At 36.0% G+C, this 16,827-nt stretch overlaps 2 protein-coding genes across 5 annotated transcripts in view; one reads left to right on the top strand and one right to left on the bottom strand.

Annotated features, from left to right (window-relative positions):
• Nucleotides 1-7,050: 7,050 nt before the first annotated feature.
• Nucleotides 7,051-12,344, bottom strand: LOC112024851 (uncharacterized). 4 transcript variants are annotated; one of them, XM_065760925.1, is made up of 7 exons: nucleotides 12,220-12,344; nucleotides 11,976-12,122; nucleotides 9,695-9,847; nucleotides 9,081-9,174; nucleotides 8,832-8,914; nucleotides 8,039-8,195; nucleotides 7,051-7,512 (listed from the first exon to the last, which is right to left on the bottom strand). In XM_065760925.1, the coding sequence occupies exons 2-7, from the start codon at nucleotides 12,105-12,107 to the stop codon at nucleotides 7,277-7,279; spliced, it is 855 nt and encodes a 284-aa protein (XP_065616997.1). In that variant the 5' UTR covers nucleotides 12,108-12,122; nucleotides 12,220-12,344; the 3' UTR covers nucleotides 7,051-7,276. The 4 variants fall into 4 exon arrangements, with proteins under 4 accessions (XP_065616997.1, XP_065616998.1, XP_065616996.1 ...); XM_065760926.1 differs by having other exon boundaries at nucleotides 12,224-12,344; XM_065760924.1 differs by having other exon boundaries at nucleotides 11,976-12,344.
• A 951-nt stretch (nucleotides 12,345-13,295) lies between these two features.
• LOC112024850 (translation initiation factor IF-2, chloroplastic) overlaps nucleotides 13,296-16,827 on the top strand; it is a gene marked incomplete in the record, with an annotated part of 9,211 nt that continues 5,679 nt past the window's right edge. The window contains 7 exon segments of the mRNA XM_065760914.1: nucleotides 13,296-13,586; nucleotides 13,743-15,327; nucleotides 15,456-15,488; nucleotides 15,751-15,864; nucleotides 16,056-16,205; nucleotides 16,354-16,452; nucleotides 16,541-16,603. Coding sequence (XP_065616986.1) covers nucleotides 13,846-15,327; nucleotides 15,456-15,488; nucleotides 15,751-15,864; nucleotides 16,056-16,205; nucleotides 16,354-16,452; nucleotides 16,541-16,603 — 1,941 coding nt within the window.

Here is a 16,827-nt window from a genome sequence, read left to right as displayed (position 1 = left end):
AGCTCAAGTGTATATGGATGATATTGTATTTGGATCCACAATTGATCAACTAGCTCACGAGTTCTCTGAAGAAATGAAAAGGGAATTTGAAATGAGCATGGTGGGAGAGTTAAACTACTTCCTAGGGCTTTAAGTGAAACAACGGAGAGATGGAATATTTATTTCTCAAGAGAAGTATGCCAAAAATCTTGTCAAAAGATTTGGTCTGGACTCTAAGAAACATATCTCTACTCCCATGAGTTCCTCGGCTAAGTTAAGCATTGATGCAGCCAGTGTTGACGTTGATCCAACACTTTATCGAAGTATGATTAACAGTCTTCTCTATCTCACAGCAAGTAGGCCAGATATTGCATTCAGTGTCGGGGTATGTGCATAGTTTCAAGCTGCTCCTAAAGAATCCCATTTAACAGCAGTTAAGCGAATCATCCGTTATGTAAATGGCACATCTAACTATGGAATTTGGTATACAAAAGATTCGAATGAGTGTTTGGCGGGATATTCAGATGCTGATTGGGCAGGATGCATTGATGATAGAAAAAGTACTTCTGGTGGGTGCTTCTATCTTGGAAATAACTTAGTGTCATGGATGAGTAAAAAGCAAAATTCAGTATCCTTGTCAACGGCTAAAGCTGAATACATTGCAGCAGGAAGTTGTTGTGCCCAATTGTTATGGATGAGAAAGTTATTGCATGACTATGGAATCTCTCAAGACACTATGTGTGTGTTCTGTGATAACACTAGTGCCAAAAACTTGTCAAAGAATCCAGTTCAGCACTTCAAATCAAAGCATATCGAGATCCACTATCACTTCATTCAGGACTTAGTAGAGGACAAGATAGTATGTCTAGAATTCATCAATACTGACAATCAAAAGGTAGACATATTCACCAAACCTCTTGATGGCCCGAGGTTTGAATCCTTACGTAAGACAATTGGTGTCAATATCATTCCTTAAACTCAATCTTCCATGATATTTTATTGTGTTCTAGGTTGTTTTGTGTGTCTTATGTTTGTCTGGATTTTTTTTTTTTTTTTTTTTTTTTTTTTGTGACTGTCTTTGTTTCAAATGTTTTTACATTTTGTTTGTTGTGTTGTTTTGATCAATCTTTTACTGCTTTTGTGTCAAAAATCCCAAAACACATAAAAAGTAGAAAATCCAAAAAGTTTGATCGACTTTGTTGAGTTTTGTCTCAAAGCATGTTTTGCCTTGTACCTTTGTACTAATGGCTTTGTACATTTAACGAGCTTAGCTTGTCTCTCATGCACTCATATCATTGTGGAAGAAATTCTGAAATCTATGTGATTGTTGTAAATAGATCTTCAACCTTGTCATGAATGATTAGTGAATGGTTTTATTGATCTTGAGACATGCATAGACTTATGCCTATATATCTTCCCACTTTTTATTTTTATGCTTAAAAGAGCTCTCTAAATGTAAATCTCCAAATGAAAAGAGATATAGAGCTGCAAAAGTCTGTCGCACATACTAGTATTCGACTAGGAAAAAGGGAAAGCAACCAAAATAAAATGTTTGATGCCCAAAAAGTCAAAGGCTAACTCATCGATTGAAATATCAAAAATTTCAAGCATCTATCTCAAAAAGAGATTTTCTTTGCTAAAAAAATGTAAATGATATGTTGAATATGGAATCAAATGAAAAGCTTTAAAGAATTGTTATCAAGTGCTTGTGGGAGGTCATATATGCATGTTTCTATAATTGAGATATGTCACATTATCTAGTGCTAGTTGTGTATGCCTTGATTGAATTGATCATTGAAGCTTTACATTAGACTAAGGACTATCTCATTTTTGATATCTACACACAATACACAAGTCTATGTTCAATGAATTCCATATTCATTTGTGTAATTGTACTTGATTAAATGTGTTTTCACAAGCTTAATCTGTGTTGATTAAACATAAAAAGATTTTTGAGTGTTTTAGTTTGTTTTTGGAAAGTGTTTTGTTTTTACAAAATAGTCAAAAATTTCAAAAACAGTGTTGCCCTATTTTGGCGACTAAGTCGTGGGTTACTCCAGTCGCATGCTCCAATCGCGAAGCTCACTCTGAGAGTTTTCGTGGGTCACTGGCGGGTCAGCATCCTAGTCGCGAAAAAGACTTCGAAATTTTTTCAAAATTTGTATTTTTCCATTTTTCGCGACTCAATGTGGTGACTTGTTCGCGGGTGGAAGGTCCAGTCGTGAAGGATACACAGAGATTTTCACGGCTCAGCTCGTGACTCCTTCGCAGGTATATCTTCCAGTCGCGAAAAACACTTAGAAGATTTTTCAAGAATCTTGCTTCATAGTATTTCGGGGCTTACCCTGGTGACTTACTAGCGACTTGATCCAGTCGCGAAAAATGCGTGTTTTGCATTTTGAAGACAATTTTAAAATGGTTTTAGTTTTTTTTTTCCCTCGTCCTTATTGTGACTATTCATTGTCTTCCCCATTTCACTCTCACAAACACTCTGAGTATTTCTTTGAAAATCACCCATCTCTGCATCGTTTCTTCTCAAATCTTCATAAAAAAGGTATGGGTTTTCTTTCTTTTCCTTCGTACCTATTGCTCTGGGCATCTTTTCTTGTTTTGTGGAGATTTATTGTGGTTTGTGATTTATCATGTTTGAACATATGTTTCTAATTTACTAGTTATAATGTCTGTTTGTGATGGTATATACACTGTTTTTCTCTATCTTGTGTACCTAATTTGGTTCTTGGGTGTATACTCATTCTCATTGTCATGATTTGAACCTAAACCTCAAGAGTTTAGGGTTTTCTTCGGTATCCATAGTGTGAAACTAACACTTTGCTAATAATGTTTGGTATCTTGTCCGGTGTCTCTTATGTGTGTTAAATCATATTGTAGTGTCAAAATGTCTCCATTCAAGAGATCAGCTATGAAAGGAGGTAGCAGTAAAGGGAAGGAACCTGTCATTGAAATTGATGATTTCTCCCTTACACCAAAAAGGACTCGTTCCCCATCCGGTGTGTTTAATCCGAACAAGTTCCGATCGTATGCTACTTTTCAGATTTATGAAAATTACTTCAAAAATGCTACACCACTGATTGAAAGAGTCTTTGACTAACATTCTCTTTTTAACACCAACATTCCTCAATGGTTTGCCCACAAGGATTGGAATTATCTCCTCTCCGACCTTGGTGATGCATATGAAAATCTGGTAAAAGAGTTTTATGTCAATGCAATTGTTGATGGAGACGAACTTAAGTGCTGGGTTAAAGGAAAAAGTTTCCCGGTCTCTCCCACATACTTAGCAGAGATTCTGCACATCAACCGGCCAATACTTGGGGTTTCACTAGTTTATGATGATTTACATCCAGATGAGGAATTACTTAAAGCTGTTCTTGGAGAAGATCTGAAATTTTCCCCAAATGGGAACTCAGTCAGTGTTTCATCTCTTCCTCCAAAATTGAGGGTGCTTACGATTGTTATGTTTCACAACCTGTATCCCTTATCCAGCACAGGGTATATGAACCTCGGACATGCACTGTTCCTTCATGATCTGATTTCTGATGTTGAGATTGATATATGTGCCCATATATTTCATATCCTTCGCAGAACTGTTCTATGAACAGAGTCAAGGATCTGCATTCCTTTTTATTGTCTCATTTCAAGGATTCTGAAGCTGAAAGGGATCTATTCCTCTGAAAATGAATTTTCTTGCCTAAAACCATGTCCAATCAACATGCATAAGTTCAATGTTAGAATTGGCCATAACAAGAAAGGAATCAAAACAGAAGCTTCAGAGTCTCGTAGTGGTTCGCATTCCAGCTCTTTCCCCACCGACGAGAAGCTAAATTCCATTGTAGCATCTGTCAATGAGCTGAGTACAAAGATGTCAGGACTTACATCCATCTTGCACCATCTCAACATTTGGTGGGATACAAAGTTCACTTCTATTCAAGCTCAATTGGATCAAATTCAGAGAAAGCTAGAAGATGATGAAGTCTAGCTATTCCATGACAAAAAGAGGGAGATGCTGTTGGCAAGGGGAGCTCAACGAAAAGGGGAGATTTCAGCTAACAGGCTTTTGTTCATTGCTTTTGTCTATCTTTAGCTTCTATCATATTATATTTCAGTATTCACTTTGTATGCTTTTAGCACATCGTTCTTTTAGTGTTGGTCTATACCTGCTACCTTTGTAGGTTTTAAGGTTTTTGTTTAAACATTTTGTACCAATGTTGCTTATGTAAGCTTTAAGGGTTTGATTATGCACACTTGTAGGCCTTTGTGGTTTGTGCCATGCTTTATGCAACCTTTGTGTTTTGTTAAATCAGTACTTCTAACCTAATGCTATGCATTCATTTTTAAGTACTATCACTCTTGGGCCCGTGTAGGATTTTTCCTAGATGCACATACTTCAAGTATTGTGCATTGGTTGAGTGTTGGTCATTCAAATGATTTGCCTTGTATTTGTCATCTTGAATGTCCGAATGTTCATTTCAAGTGTGAATGAGCATTGTGATCACTTGGTTATAGTGATTGCATGTTTTGGTCTTGCCATGGTTTATTGCTTTATTCCATTGTGCTTGATCACATTGTGCTTGTTCCATTTGCTTTACAAGTTTTCTGCATACAATGAACTTATTGTATTGTTATGTTTCAGGAGTTACTTGTTCATATGGTTCTAAAACTCCGCAGATTCTAGAGTTAGGTGTGAGTGAGTTTTCCAACTGTTCCCAACTCACGCGTTAAGTCTAGAGTTTGTTTTAGGGTTTTGTCATGAAATAGCCAAAGGGGGAGATTGTAAGGTTGAAATTTATCAACCATCTTGTTGGCTTTATTCCGTGCCAATTTATTTGTAATTTAGCACTTAGTAACCCTATATTTAGGTGGGATTATTATAAGGGTAGTGTGTGAGAAGAGGTGAAGAAAAGCTCAAATATGTGCAAGAAAGCAGGGTTTCGCGGCTGACTCGCGACTGGCAAGCCGCCAACTGCAGGCACGTGAGATGCACACATGAGGAGCTAAAGGTTCGCACTAGCTATCGCACTACAGGACAAAAGTCCCAGGCTGGCCAGGCCGTTACGTCGTGACTTGAACTCGCAACTTGGACAAGCCGCGAGGTCAAGCCGCTAATCAGCCCTGTTTGGCAAAAACTGTCTCTTCGTATTCCAAACACACACCACTATATATAGACCCTTATACTCACTAATTGTAGAGAGCTTTCAGAGAGAATTTTGTGAGAGAAACTCTAGAGAAAAACAAGATTGCCTCGTCCCCAATCTTTATCTTAGAGACTCTACAAATTCCTCTACTCTCTTCCTCTCCATTGTCATACTCTTGAGAGGTCATTGACCAAATCCTTATCTCACCATACCTACGTCTGTGAGAAGGTTCATTTGGTGCTAAGGGAAGCAGTTTGGAAGGAACCAATCTACATTGGTTGATGCTATGGTCTAGTAGCAGAATCCAGGAAGCTAAAGAAGAAATAGGTTCGGCGTAACCTCGTTGGAGTAAGAAGCTTGGAAGGCTTAGGTACTTGGGTAGATTAGGCTTAGAGGATCTTCTGCTATTCATGTATCTCAACTACATTCTTTAGTGGATTATTTGACCGCTTGGAGGGCGGCAGAAAGGTTTTACGCCGAAGACTTCGGTTTCCTTTTCGATAACACATCGTGTGTTGTCTGTGTGTTTGCATCTTCCTTCCCTTTATCTTTACCTTATATTTACTGTTGTGGATGTATTTATATTTGGCATAGATTAGTTATCAATTCTGTGATTGGCTTATGCTCATGTTCCGCACATTAATTATTTGATTATAAGCTTGAATTGATATTTTATAATTTTGGATCTAAATGTTCAAGAGTGTTTTATACACATTTTGAACTTTCAAAAATCTTTGCAAATAGTAAAAGGATATCTTATACCATCAGCTCATGCTACACAACAAAATATAAAAGTTAATATATATATATATATATATTGTGGGGACACCTAATGTCCTTATTTTCTTCTTATTTCTAATTTTCATGATAGCTAGACAAGTATGCATGTACTAGGTGATTATTTCTTATCTTGTTTTAGTTTGACTTCTTTCATATGACTTTTGCTATATATGTAGATGTATTCGTTTGAAAAGGAGTAACGGGTAAATAATATAGCTTTCTTCTTCCACAGTTTCTCTTTTGATGTTCTTTTTGTAAAATCTTATATTATTTATAACATATAAAAGTTCTAGAGGATCCTAATTGTTGATTTTGTGTTTCCTAATTTTCAGTGGGAGCTTGAAAAATGAACATCTTTTGAGTTTATAAAAGTGTTCCAAAACCATACCCTAAGGGTTGTCGTCATCTTAGGTTATCTTTTTTCCTTTGTTTGAGAACAAGTTGCAAAATGAGACCTTTTTCTTATAGGTAAGAAACCAATTTTCTGTCACGTTATATATGAATAAATGGACCCTTTCATAAGTGACTTAACATGAGCCATAAGGTTATTGGCCCTTTACTTAGGCCTAGGATCAACTCAAATAATTGAAATTTTCCATATGAAGAAAATATATTGTTTTTGATAGGTAATATGAAGAGAATATTTCAACGGGATAAGATCTCTTTTCATCGAATCCTCTAATTTTATCCTTTTTTTTGTTTAGATGTAAGACACGTTACACTTAAAAATCAAATGAATAACACGTGTCCATGTAATGGGGGAGAGAGGGCCATCATTACTAGCTCAATAATGTTTTAGTAGTGACAGAAATTGCCTAACAGAAACCAAAAATCATCTGTAAATGTGCTTCACAGCTATATAACAGATTTATTTTCAATTAACAAGAAAAATGAGTCCACCAAGCTGGGAACAATATAACATGGACAATGACAACAATCAAAGTTGAATAACCAAATCCTTACCGAGTGAAAAGTTTAACCAAAAAAATCCAATAATAGAATTAAATTCTGATATACGAATATTCTATTAAGTTAAAGTTTCTAGTCTATAAGCTGATTCATTTGTGCCACCAATGTGATTGGTATCATCAGTCAGTAAGGTTTACCCAAAAAACCATAAGACTGAATTTTTTTGCACACATTTTGAAAACAACAAGAAAGTGCCATTACTTTCTGAAAGCAAATTACATCAGAGTAGAAAACAGAGAACCAATGGAGTCACAAGGGGAGAAATTGAATAGTCACTAGTTCTCTTAATTTATTAACAGATAAGATAAATTAATAAAAAAAGATTGAGATTAATGACCAAAAATTTCAAACTCAAATATAATTATTTAATATTGCATGCTTATAATGAATATGACCAATCACCAAGGAATTTGCTGGCCATCCCAGGCAAAAAACTTGCCATTGTCATGTCTCTTTGCATTGTTGATGATGCCTAAGAGCTTCTGAACTGAGAACTCTTTGGTGAATAGTTTGCCTTCTGGAACGTTTCTTTGAAACGGCCTAGAAAGATCAGTGTCCACTGTGCCTGGGTGCAACAAAATGCATATAATAGGATCCTTTTTTCGTGCAAACTCCACTGACACAGTTTTTGTCACTGCAAGCATCAGTTGAAAAGAATATAATAGTTCATCAGTCAGAACCACTATTTATTTGTTTTTGTCTCTTTTGACAATGTGGTTATTGATACATGTTTGCAATTGAACTTACCAATACAACAATACCCAACATGTTCAATGACATGTCTTAAATAGGGCATATGTATCAAAACAATTATCTGAATAAAAGAATGGGGATATGTGGATGAAACATCTGACAGTAGCCCTGTTGGTGCAACTTTTTAAACAGCTATAGAAAACAACATAAAAAAATAAGGCTCTTATCTCAAGTTTCAACTAGAACCATTGAAAAGGATGCTTCAGATCTGAAAATACCAACTACTTGAGGTAATGTTCATAGAGAAGTGCTCAAGAAATGATCTCTTCTATTAATTCATATTGCAGCTTTAAACCAAAGTGGTCAAGGATCAACTCCTTTTTTTTTTTTTCTTTTAAAAGTCGAATTTAATTTTGCAGTGTTTGAACTAGAAAATCCATGTTAAGACTTCAAGGAAGAATTCATACACTGATTAAGTGCCGTCTTTGAAGATCGGTAGGAGTGCCAACCCCCAAGGTGATTGTCTCCAATGGATCCCACCCTGGCACTCAAATTGGCCACAACCGCGACATCCCTTTCAGTCCCAGAGCCTCTGCCAACCTTTAGGAGCGGCCACATATGCTGCTAGTACAAATCACACACCGCAGTTTTTAGTTATACTATAAGCTATACAGTCTCAAAGAAGCTTAAACAAAATAGTAGTTAAACAAGCCCAATTGCAATCAAAACTTCCAATAGAAACATTCCAATAACTGGCTTATTGCAAAAACAATTACACTGTTTATTGGGGAATGCAGTTAATTAAGAAGCAGCTTCTGCATCCAGATATTATCTGCGGAGAGCAATAGTGACAATTAACATGAGATTAGTTGATTTATATGCATCTCTTCATGCTAGATCTAGATGTCTTTCCAATCCCACAATGTGAAGAATTCTTCTTCCACTCTTTTGTTTAAGAATATATAACAGAAACAGAATCATCCTTTCAATGGTCTATGGAACATTTGGTGGGTGGAGGGCAAGGTCCACAGTTTGATCCTGTACGGGTTCATGGGTTGTATTTTCCCATTATGGACAGAAACAAGCAAATGATGGACTACATTTTCATCTCATTGAATATCACTCAAAAAATATTCTTTAGAGATTTTGTTCCAACTTAATGAAACAAACACACCTAACAGGATGCAGGCATTGGTCTACTAAAACCTTTTTATTCAACATCAAACACAGTAATAAAATGAAAATTTTTAATGAGCATACCTTGATCACCATAATCGGACCAACAGCATTAATCTCATATGCAAGAAGCAAAGATGATTTCTCTACTTTGGTCAATGTTGTTTCTGTACTGCAAATAGAAGAATATGATTGACTGCCGGGCTTTAATAGAAAAATGAAAATAATGTAACAAAATATCTTAGTTTCAGTTCACAACTAGAAATTTTGTTGCATATGTCAAAGCCACTACTAGTCTGCAAATCATGCTTCAAACAATGAAACAAGCTGTACCTGGTTGCAACACATCAGGTATTGAGAGAATTCCAGATGCATTAATAAGAAGGTTCAAAGAACCAAATCTCTCTCTAATAGACTTTGCAGATGCCTGAAATGTGACATAATATCAGGGTAAATAAAAAATACTAAAATTTGTTGTCTATAACTGGGAATTCTATAATCTGAACTATTAATGTACTATATCATTGACAAGACCCAAAAAAAAAAAAAAAAAAAAAAAAAAAAAAAAAAAAAGAAAGAAGCAAAAGTTGCAAATCTTACAACAACCTTCTCTCCTCTCTTTCTTCCTTTTCTTTTTTTTTTTTTTTTGGGACAAAACTAAACTAAACAACCTTTCAACACCTATATCAATAGACCTCCAATTTTTCTACACTTACTTTGCATTTCTACCGAAGGCCTAAGAATTTTCCAAGTAATCTCAAAAGTGCAAAACCAATATTATTGAAAAATAATGATTGTAGGAAAAGAAAAATTATTGATTGCATCAGTCTACTGAATCAAGGTTAATAGATTTAGATAGTTGAAAGCTACCAAACTGAAAAAGTACAAAAATCATCTTGGAAAGGTCAAAATGAAAAGTTTTCCCTTTGAGTAAGTGGTCACATAACCTCTATGGTGCTTTCAATGGTCAGATCCAATGGTAGAATGCTAAGTCTTTCAGCAAATCTATTTTTCAGATGTAGAAGCCCTGATGCTGCATCAGGATTACGGCAAGTAGCAACAACATGCCCTTTCTCATTCTTCTCCAGCAGCTGCTTAACCTATATGAGGTAGAAAATAAGTCACATTATTACAAGGATTTACTTGAATTAATGCTTCATTGATTTAATTCCTATCTCTTAATGGTTCAGTAGAGTCAATCTCAATTTAATGCAAACAAACTCTAAAAACAAAATGAGATTTCTGTGACCTTGTCACACCAGAGGAATTCACTTAATTCAGGAATAGAAGTACTGGACCAGAGCACACGCATCTACAGATTATGGCAGAAACAATGCAACTGAAATACCCAGACATCTAATTTAATGAATATTGACAACGGTTCTGATGCTCCATTAATTTCAGACTCTTTACACTCAAAATGAAGCAGTATCTGACAAAAAAGAGAGCGAGGATGCAACACAGTAGAAATTAGAAATGCTAAAAGTACAAGCTCATAAGATCATCAAAGAGCCAGGAGGATAATAATCAGTAACTGAAGACATTCAACTTTGGCACCCTTAAACAACTTATCTCCCTTTGTAAAAACAACTTGAAAATTAAATTTAGTAACTACTACTCCATAAACTCATGAGGGAGCCATAAAAAATTACACAGTGGAAGATTTTTTATTCATCTGAAAAATTAAATAATCACTTAGCAACTGTTATACCTATAAACCCTTAATGGTGGCCTCCAAAAGACATCTAACACTTGTCTAATCATGACCAGCAATTTTGCAGCAGACTTATTGGCAGAACGAGAAAACAACCAAAGCACACTAAACCAGAGCTCAGAACATGCTTCAAGGTTTATACCAGAGTAACAAAGACAATGACTGTGGATTGACCACCTACATTGGAGTAGGCCAAAAAGGACAAGAAGGAAATTTGTGAACAAGACAATTTTTTTCCACATCTTGACAGGTGAAAATTTCCACTACTTGACAAGTAAAGCCTCCTCTTAAAATCATTACTTTCGAATATATTTAAATCAATACACCAATGCATAAAAATCTAAGCACAAAATATTAAACACAACACTAATCAAAAAGTTCATTCTTCCCCCAAAGGTCGTAAAGGCTATTGACTAAAACTTCTGTGCTTTCTTGTGGCAGGGAGCTTCAGAAAAAGCTTTTGGGGCTAAGCTTAGTTGGATTTATTTATTTATAATTATCAAAACAAGGAGGATGGTTTAGGTTTTAGAAAAAATGGTGACTGGAAAAAAGCCTTAGTAATGAGAAATATAATATTCTCCTTATTCGCTCTATCTGGATATCCATGGTTTGCTTGGATTAAAATCCTATGTTTTGAGATGCAATTAGCTTCAGGATTGTCTCCTTAACCTTTTCAATGCTCTTAGTGCTAAAAGAAATTTCTGGGGTTTAAACTTTAAAGGATACAACTAGGCCTTTTCTTAAGCACTGGATTGGAAATGGAGATGATACTTCTCTTTGGTGAGATAAATGGCACTTTGCAGGGCCCTTGGCATTGAGTTTGCTGCAACTTGCAATGCCAATGCAATTAGGGGTCCTAACTTCTAAGTCCTAAGACCATGTTTTTAAAACAATGATTTAGTGATTAAAATCATATTTCCTAATAGCTTAAACTTTTGAGACAACTATTAATTTATCATTATTATTAGAGCAAGTAGTTTCAAGATCAAATCTTCTTCTCTCTACCTCCCATTTAAAAAGTAAAAAATCCCACATGTAGGACAATGGGTAATTTTGACAAAACAAACCCCTAATTAGCCAAGAGCCTTGTAGCTAAAATGACACCTTCTGGTGTTTCCAATAGAGACATACAGTTTCAAATCCCCCCCCCCCCCCTTCACCTATTGTAACTAACGAATAATAAAAATTAAAAAAAAAAAATTAATAGTTGGTTATTTCCACTTTTTTATATCTTGAACTTAACCCTTGACTTTAATTTTGGTAATTGGAGTTGGACATCAGTATCACAAAACATGCACACACATAATAGTTGTTGACTGAAATTAACTCTAAATTAGGAAGAAGCTTTAATTTTCCTCCTTTGCTTTGATTAGCATTGGCAGGATGCAACATTAATAGAATGCCATCAAAATTTAACATTTTACTTGAGATGTTAAAATTCTAAGTAAATTTTTATATAGAAATGTTGAACTCCAATAAAGAAGAAAAGGAAAGAGGAAGTAAAGAAAGCTCACAAATTCAAGGCCAATTCCTCTGGAAGCTCCTTGAACCATGGAAATCCCACCTTCCCATTGCAAAGCAGAAGAAGAATAACAACGCAAACAAGCCTTGCGGGCTATTGATCTCAGCCTCAGCGGTGATGCCATTACTGTGAAAGCGCGCTGGTTCACAACCAAAAGCTTCATTCATTCATGCATGAAAATATACCAAACAGATAGAGACAGAGATGAGAGATCTATACTATATATCTGTATGTACCTACGTGTACAGATTCTGGAAGCTGTTCTTAACTACTCCGAACTAGTAGTTTAGCACTCTCACTCACCATGAACTTATGCAAAACTGTATGGCTGTTACTCTGCCAACGTTGTTCCTTGGCACTCAAAGCCAGCATAAACGTTGGCAGTTGATTCTTCAATACTTGGCTTGGCTGGCCCAAATCTATTTGAGTGCCATTGGCCCACAACAACCCAACTACCTTTTTGGGCCTAAACACATCCAACCCACCGTCCATACTTTTATTGTACACACAGTCCCTCTTTCTTTTTCTTTTTCTATTTTTATTTTATTTTATTTTTTATTTTTTGGTGGTGGTTTGTACCGATGGTAAAAGTAAAAGCATCTATCGTTAGGTTCCGACACAATAAATTAAAATACTATGGTATCTATAAAAATATTTAACTACACCAAACTAACATAAGTTTATTTTAGTATGTTTTTGGCTCTAAATTAAAAAGGTAGTTTATTTTACTATTTCATTTATTTTTGTTACTATTTATAGATCTTATTGTACTTTTTGATATTATTCATGAGTTTTATTATATTATTTCAGCTAATTTTTATTTTTATCTACAGTACTTTTAGTAAAAAGTTTTTAATTTTAGCAAAATAAACGGATTCTAAATAGACCCTAAAAGAATAAATATTTACCTAGTTCTTTATTTTCGTAAGCAATTATTGAGTATTGTAATATAATGTTCTCTTTTCTCACATTTATTACTTGGAATTGGAAAGAATATCACTTACCCCAAATCCAATTCCCATCCCAATTCAGTGGCAGGAACCGAACACCCATGTTCCACCGCCTACTCAAACAACAACATCAAAAAGGTCAATTTTTTTTTTAATAAATAAATTAGAGAGAAAAAAAAAAAAAAAATACACGAGTTTGACTGTTGAGGTGGACTGTTGCTAGTTCCCTTAGATCAATGGCTGTAATCAATCACCTTGATCTAATGGTGGAAAACTGGTTACGTCAATAACCTTTATATTACAAGTAAAAAATAAAATAAAATAAAAAAGAGAGAAAAGGGAAAAACCGCAAAGGCATGGACCATAGAAATTAGAAACAAAACAAGGCGCAGCCTTATCATCGCATGACATTACACATTGATAGGCAGAGAAGCAGCCACACAGATTTTCACATATATTCCCTCTCAACCCAATTTAGCTTCTTCTTTCCCACACCATAATATTATCCCCTTAACTCTCCATATCCACATGTACCCAAATTCCATTCCTCACTTGCCTTTCTTCACACAGACAACATTGTATCTAAAACCATAGGAGTCCCAGAACGGTCTTGCATCAACTCTCACCAAAAAAATCACAACTTTCTGGGAGAGGTAAGATACTAATACTGTTTTTTTTTTTCTTTTTTAAATTATTGGGTGTCGTCATTTATATTTAAATATATAGTTTGTTTGGGGCAATTTCATTTCTGGGTAGCTTGAATTTTGTTTGTTCTATTTGTTTCTGAACTGAAAATACCAACTTTTCAGCTAATTGACCACCTGGGATTTGTAGAGGGTGGAGAATATGATATAAGGAATTAGAAAGGATTGAATTCAGGTTGTTGTTGGGGACTATTTTTTATAGACCCCCATGTTAATAATAGTAGGAAGTATGCAAGGAACAATGGTTTCTCTGGCTTCTATGGCCAGTTTTGGAAGTTTGGCTTCTGAAAGGTCACACTATTCATTGGTGAGGAGAGGTTGTTTGTCAAAAGGGAACTGGGTTAAGAAGAAGAGGTGGCATTGTGTGTCATTGTCTGTGTGTAAATATTCTGCCACAGCAGCAACTGACTTGGTTTCTGAACAAAGTAACACCTATAGAGGAGGTAAAAGTGATGATAGTGATGTTGGTTTTCTACGTAAGCCGACTCCTACGCCGGTTTTGATGTCGGCGGGGTCTACTTGGGAACCATCAAGAATCAATGTGGATTCTGATGATGGTGATGGAAAGTTGGGGGTTGTTGAGGAGAGGAATAAGGTAATCGAATCGCTTGGAGAGGTATTGGAGAAGGCAGAGAAGTTAGAAACTTCGAGGGTGAGTAAGCCGGGAAGTAGAAGTGAGAGTAGGGTTGTAAATAAATCTATACCATCTAACACAAATAGTACGTTGACGGCGGGAGCAAGTCAGAATTCTAAAACTTTGAAGAGTGTGTGGAGGAAAGGGGACAATGTTGCTACTGTACAAAAGGAGGTAAAGGGTAAGAATGGTAATACTAATAAGACAATTGTGAAAGAGGAGACTAAAAAGGAGGCATGGGGAAAGGTAGAGTCTCGAGCCCCTCCTTCTCCAAGGCCCCCTCAGCCACCTTTGAGACCACAACCACAATTACAAGCAAAGCCTTCTGTAGCTCCTAAGCCTGTAATAAAGAAACCTGTTGTTTTGAAGGATGTTGGGGCAGTTCCAAAGTCATCGGTTATTGATGAAACTGACTCTGGCTTGAAAACTACAGAACGCAAGCCAATTTTGATTGACAAATTTGCTTCCAAGAAACCAGCGGTTGATCCTCTGATTGCTCAAGCTGTTTTAGCCCCAGCAAAACCAGGAAAAGGCCCCCCACCCGGAAAGTTCAAAGATGACTATCGTAAGAAAAATGCTCCAGCTGGTGGATCACGGAGACGAATGATCAAAGATGTTGACACAGATGAGGACACTTCAGAACTTAATCTCTCTATCCCTGGTGCTGCAAGGAAGGGTAGGAAATGGACTAAAGCAAGTAGGAAGGCAGCCAAACTTCAGGCTGCCAAAGATGCAGCTCCTGTCAAAGTAGAAATTCTTGAGGTTGCTGAAGAAGGTATGTTGATAGAGGAATTAGCCTACAACTTGACTATTGGTGAAGGTGAAATTCTCGGGTATTTATACTCAAAAGGGATTAAGCCTGATGGGGTGCAAAAACTAGACAAAGATATTGTGAAAATGATTTGTAGAGAGCATGAAGTTGAAGTCCTAGATGTTGACTCCATCAAAGTGGAAGAAATGGCAAGAAAGAAGGAAATTTTTGATGAAGAAGACCTGGACAAACTACAAGACCGGCCTCCTGTCATTACTATAATGGGTCACGTGGATCATGGGAAGGTAAGTGTTAGCAATTTGCATTCCTGTTTTTCGTTTGGACCTGCATCCATTTCCTGTTAATTTCTCTTGCTTTTGCCTTAAATTTCGATATGGTTGCTAATACGTTTTTATTGCTACCTGCTTGGCAGACAACCCTTTTGGATTATATTCGAAAGAGCAAGGTACATATGGAAGCTTAATCATCTAGATGCTCCTTTCAGTTTCTTTGCAGTATAAGATGTTATGGCTCTGTTTTTTTTGGTAATTTTTTTTTAATACTAATTTTCTTTTTTATGGTTTGGTTAAACCCAATAATTTTAGAGAAACCCCTACTTGTCATGTTTGATTTTATATGATATTTGTATGTTATTGGAGTTTTGTGCTATTGGTGGTGGCTTGTCATACATGTTATTCAATTTAAGCTTGATTGCTAGATATTTGCAGGTAGCTGCCTCAGAAGCAGGTGGGATTACACAAGGAATTGGTGCATATAAGGTTTTAGTTCCTATAGATGGCAAAGTGCAGCCATGTGTTTTCCTTGACACTCCTGGACATGAGGTACAAATGTTACTCAGAAAATGTGTTAATGACTTTTTCTTCCACATCAACCCCCTCACCCCCCAGCCAGCCCAAATGATATCCTCATGGATCATATTCAGGGTTCTATAAACATTATTTACGTTTTAATGAACTGTAACTTGCTTGTACAGTCTTGCTTTAGATGATATCTATTATATCCACTCATGTAGGCATTTGGGGCAATGAGGGCTCGTGGAGCAAGGGTGACAGACATTGCTATTATTGTAGTGGCTGCTGATGATGGAATCCGTCCTCAAACAAATGAGGCCATAGCTCATGCAAAAGCCGCTGGAGTACCCATAGTGATTGCTATAAATAAGGCATGTGAATTATAATGGCATGATTTTCTTTTTTCTTTTTGGGATAAAATATGATAACATGGAAAGACAGTTGGCAATCCTTATTGCTTTGCGTGGTCATGGCTTCAGGACTTTCTGATTCTCAATCATATTTCTTTCATTGCACCAGATAGATAAAGATGGAGCTAATCCAGAACGAGTAATGCAAGAGCTTTCTACAATTGGCCTAATGCCTGAAGACTGGGGTGGTGATACCCCAATGGTTCAGGTTGTTACCTGAAGCTCAGGAGTTGTAACAACATCTGACATTGGTATTTATACATTTTCTGATTCATTTTTCAATTTCTTTTTAACAGATTAGCGCTCTTAAAGGGGAGAATATTGATGATCTTATGGAAACGGTGATGCTTGTTGCAGAGGTGAGTTAGAAGTTATTGAAATGCAAACTTGTTGCCTTTGATATTCTTATTACAATAGGTTATAAAAACCTTAACTTTTTTTTGTTGAAAGAAAAAAATCAAGTAAGAAGGAAAATCTCACCGTTTACTAGCAATGGTAATCAAAGCTTGTAAGAGAGATTTATTTATTCCTTTCATTTTTCTTCATATTTTCATCATTTACAGTTATTTGCATTTTATCTCTT

The sequence above is a fragment of the Quercus suber genome, unplaced genomic scaffold, assembly GCF_002906115.3.
Source record: "Quercus suber isolate HL8 unplaced genomic scaffold, Cork oak 2.0 scaffold_387, whole genome shotgun sequence".
In the NCBI taxonomy this organism is placed as follows: domain Eukaryota; kingdom Viridiplantae; phylum Streptophyta; class Magnoliopsida; order Fagales; family Fagaceae; genus Quercus; species Quercus suber.
The sequence above is the reverse complement of the archived record's forward strand: the minus strand, read 5'-3'. Positions and strand labels throughout refer to the sequence as shown.